At 34.0% G+C, this 4,979-nt stretch overlaps 1 protein-coding gene across 1 annotated transcript in view; it reads right to left on the bottom strand.

Annotated features, from left to right (window-relative positions):
* Window positions 438–4,979, bottom strand: part of LOC109829118 (protein AAR2 homolog) — an 18,982-nt gene continuing 14,440 nt past the window's right edge. Inside the window, exons 9-13 of the mRNA XM_020396223.1 lie at window positions 3,761–3,793; window positions 1,805–1,948; window positions 1,405–1,461; window positions 887–979; window positions 438–803 (exon numbers count right to left, since the gene is read on the bottom strand). Coding sequence (XP_020251812.1) covers window positions 744–803; window positions 887–979; window positions 1,405–1,461; window positions 1,805–1,948; window positions 3,761–3,793 — 387 coding nt within the window. The 3' untranslated portion in view covers window positions 438–743. The remainder of the gene's footprint in view (window positions 804–886; window positions 980–1,404; window positions 1,462–1,804; window positions 1,949–3,760; window positions 3,794–4,979) is intronic.

Genomic DNA, 4,979 nt, shown 5'->3' on the forward strand with positions numbered 1-4,979 from the left:
ATTTATATAAGTTGACCCTAAACATAAGGTGGCATCAAGGAAATGAAAACATAACTAAATATTACATATTTGTGTTTTGCAGTATTTTGACATAAAATTTGGATAGGAACTCATTATCTCATGCTAGACAACAAGACTATATACGAAAATATTAAGCATAAAAATGAGTATATTAACAATATTCACTTGGTACACGTCATATGCCTCATATGTTTTGCAGCTCTGAAACATAGAAGGGTTTCGTAGGATGTGAGGCATGGACTGGATAAAGCAAGAAACAGAGGAAGAAACTGTGAGAGAAGAATAATTTGGCCATTGATCAAACAAAATGTTTTTCCCCACTTTTTTTGCTTGTTAGAGGTTGCATTTGATCATACGAATTCTCCTATAAATATTGACAGCATTCAACCCCCTCATATGATAACAACAAGACAACCTGTACAAATAGTCTCTATCTCAGAGATCAGAAATTTCATTCATTGCAGGACCATACACAATAATTTGGGACTCTTCTTTGTAGAACACAAACCGATTATGCTGCTCTCGAAACCAACTGTCGGTATCGAAGCACTAACAAAGTTACCTAAATGCCTTGCTGCTTGAATTCTTCTTGCATATACAAAAGAACACTCGGCTTACAGAAGCAGAATCCTACTTCAAATGCAACTAGAGACTAGATTTTCAAATTGAAGCTCATTATCTGAAATTTACAACAATCAAAACATCCCTTCAATCTTCATATATTAAGAAGCCCGGTCTTCGCTAGGTATCGCATCATTTGGAAGCACAACCACAGGTGCAAACTGCAATCAGTTGTATTCAACAATTTAAAACATTAGTTTGAAAAAAATTAATTAGTATGGAAAGTAAATGATACTAAGCCAACCTCATCATCTTCTTCATCATCCATTGCATCAACAGCATTAAATTGAAATTCCCACCCAAGTACTCTCTCAAGTAGTCCCTTAAGTTTTCTCGTCTGCAAGGAAAATGGCAAGGTAAGCATTATCATATGCTAATGTTTCCTAGTAACCTGCATCATTAAGTTAAATAGAAATTAAATTAATTTAAGAAAGACCAAAATACCCCATAAGGGATGACATCAAGATCCCTAAAGGTGATTATAATTTAAGTGGTAGTGGACATAAGCATGTAACTCACTATTTCTATAATTCTATCACTCTATGTTTGGGTAAACTAAGCTTTTACCTACAGTACTGTAAATTAGTTGAGGGTCATTACCTCTACTGTTCTTCTTCTTCTTCTTCTTCTTTTATTTTTATTTTTTATAAATAGATCTAAGTTAATAACTTACTGGCTTAAAGACTGGTAGAACACAACATTTGTAAAAAGAAAGGAGATAATATATCAGATAAGTAAATATGAGACGGCAAGTATTCAAACCCATTGAAGAAGATCCCCATCAACAACTTGGGCTTCTAACACCAAAGGGAAGAATTCCTGGAAAACAAAAACCGCCATGTTCAAACATTAAGCAAGATATTGAAGATCCATATTATGGAAACACCTGAGCAAACTAGTTGATCAGCATTGATCATGAATTCATGATCCAAAGTTTCTCTTACTGTTTCAGTGGGGAAGAAAAGGCGAACACTACTAACTCAACCAATTAGTGAAAGAACTACAAGCTAAATGGTTTTTGATTACCAGAATTTGAGTATTTATTCATTCAGAAACCATCAAGCTTGACGTCCAAGAGTGATCCCATTCTTAATACCAGATCCTGAGATGTGATTATGGTTGATATGCATTCCATTAAGGAAAAAAAATCCAACTGCAGTACCTTGCACAGATGGAAGAGAAAAATGTCCTTAGAGAACCAAGCATCGTCCAAGAAGAGAGAGCTTCCCTTTTCCAAACTATTCCCTTTGTTGTTTTCTCCTTTACGAAACCCATGCTTCAGCTGATAGTAAAGCACCCCAATAAACTGTAAAAACAAAAGAAAAGAGGAAATCATTAGGTACCTAGATGTTATAGAACTTCTAATTCTAAGAAACAACATCATGCTTGAGGAAAACAGTGGACTCATAGAAAAATATTAAATCATACACACTGATCATTGACCACTTATCATTGTATGAAATAATGTACACGGAGTGGTGAAAGATCTCAGATGAAGAAGTCAAGGACTTGATATTTAATAACAAAATCAGATATCAATTGCTTTCTGCACCCATGAATCTGAATCATATATATTCTTTATTCCATCATGATAATTAGGCACTTTAAGCTGTCCCTTTCTAGAAATAAACAGATACAATGTTGTTACGTGTAGTGGTGGTGACAATTCGAGTACCAATTCTTCTTAGATGCCGATATCTATGACTGGAATTGTGAAACCCAATCATGCAACTGGTCCCACTAGCTAGGAAACAAACAAGCAGTTGTTCCCTAACATAACTAGGGGTGAGAGCAGCACATGAGAAACATTCACCATAGTATCAAACTATGACTTAAGCATATGAGAAACATTCACCGTAGTATCAAACTATTGACTTAAAAATTACCTTGGCACACCCCTAAACAATTCCAGCCAACATACAATAAGATATACAATGTCCAAAAAGGATATTGACATCGAACTCTTCCCTTAGAATTTTTTTTTACAAGAAGCCATTCCAATTTTTCCCTGGACAGACTCCCCTTGTAGTCTGATGATTTTGGTGCAGGAGAAATTTAGTTATTTCACCTCCAACTGCATGATGTAAAATGAATACTTTTGATAGAGATTATTGGGTGGGGTTAGGTCTTTCTACCTTGTGTCTGTGCACATTTACACTCACTCATGTTCCAGTGATTCCCAACTTGCACTTCTTAACAATTCTTTGTTAAACATTGTACTCCGTTAGGATGAATGATCACCTCAGATGCATTGCTGCTCCTAAGAATGTGTTACCAAAAAAAAGGCAAATTCAATACCAACTAACGAAGTCTTCATATTTGATGGTTATATGTAGTTTTCCCCTGTGAAGCATATCATACTTTGTGGTTATATGTAGTTTCTTAGAGACATATATGAGGAACTGGATGCATTAAGGAGTCATAGTAGGATGGGATATATATGTGTCCTAAACGAAATCTTAAAAAGGCACACACAAAGAAATCATATGAGGGAACATAAAATATGTTTAAGGTTTACTTTGGTAACTAGAATTAAGCCTATGAATCTAAGGTAGATAACCGGTTGCTGGAAACTTACAAAGGTGTCAAGGCAGAAACCAATATAACATCCAACCGTCAAAATATGAAACGGTTAACAAGAATAAATCTTCTATTCAAATATGAAACAGTTAACAAGATTAAATCTTCTATTCTTGCTTGTACATCACAGAATCTAATATTTACATTTATTTGTTTCATCATTTGTTGAGAGTGTTCGCATCAGTAGGAAGGAGCAGAGATTGCTTCATCTTGGATTGGCTAAGAGAAATTTGAGCAGACGAAAGTAGGAGAGGGATTGAGGCGGATAAAGATAGGGAATCAAAGAAGATTAAGGTCAGGTTTGACATTTTCGTCATACCAGGATAATGAACCCAAAATCCAAACCTGAAGTTTAAGAAAAACCAAATCCAAAAATCCTTCTTTTTATGCTATCATGTTAAACAGTTCAAAACTTTAAGCTCATCCCCAAAACTACCTGGTCTGTAGGCAGGGGAGAGAAAGATCCTCCAATTGAACATTTGCATGTTTTCAAAATAGTAAATTAAGGAAGTGCCGAAATAACTAATATGATGATTACCTTTATAAACAGCTGACTCCTCGTACGAAGCGGCTACAAACAAGAAAAACAACATAAGAAGACAAAATGAAATTACTTTGAATGAGTGACTTCATCATCAAATCTAATGTTGTGATATATGAAAATCATTGTCTAGATCATCAAATACAATCTTTTAAAAAAGCATACAAGAGGTAAAGAAAAGATCAACAAACATCAAATTGGACAAACTTTTATGGAAGCAGGGAAGATCGTCAAATGAAGTCATATTTCTCTCGGAAGTTTCTTGTCTAGAAAAATATAGATGCACTGTGCACAGTCTTCACATAACAAGACTATAGAGCGATTCCAACTTATAGAAGAAATCAGAAATTGGTTTATATGGAAAAAAGGTAAAATGCTAATTTAGGATAACCAGACTTTCATATCTAGTCAGTTGAGAGTCAAGACTAGATTTCACTCCTTAAGTTGCTGTTAGAACTACTTAATATGTGTCAACACACTCAAGAATGGTCTAGATATCATTGCTTTTTTTTAAACAAGAATTGGGACCAAAAGGCTCTATCCACTTATTCACTAGATCCAAAATGGTAAATGTGAATTTCTTTTGGAGTAAGACAAAAGAAAAAAACAATTTTTGAATGATCCGGTAAGGATCAACTCAAAATTCTACTAAAAAAAGGAATATTAAAGAGAATTTGTTGCTTCATCTAAATGTATAAAAGATCATAGTCGCACTTAAAAGCGAGTACTCTACTGTTGAGCTCATTGACCATTGCTCTTCAATGCTAAAAAAACTCCTGAAAAACTATTTCCTAAATTAAGAATCACAACCATATATCACATTTTGGAGAAAACTATTTCAATGAAATTTATTAACGAAGCCAATCGTATTAATCAGAATATTTACCCAATATGCTTCCGTTATCATACATGTAAACCAATTGTTGACAAGCTTTCATTTGTATTGTATTTATTATTTTTTTATGAAACATCAGTTGGGTACTAGGATGTAGGTTCAAAGTTGAAAAGACTTCACATCTTGAAAGTCAAAAGTCTAATTTCATCATCAGAACTGATGATGTTATGTATTCTGATAATTGATCGTTTGGTAAATAAGCTTTATTCTATCAGATAGAAATGAATATTGCAAATGTGGATTATTTTATGTTAGGAATCCGTCTAAGGATACATGTATGATATCTGTGGTTAATAAGGTTGAAACCTACTACTTTACCAA

This window comes from Asparagus officinalis, chromosome 1 (assembly GCF_001876935.1).
Source record: "Asparagus officinalis chromosome 1, Aspof.V1, whole genome shotgun sequence".
Taxonomy (NCBI): domain Eukaryota; kingdom Viridiplantae; phylum Streptophyta; class Magnoliopsida; order Asparagales; family Asparagaceae; genus Asparagus; species Asparagus officinalis.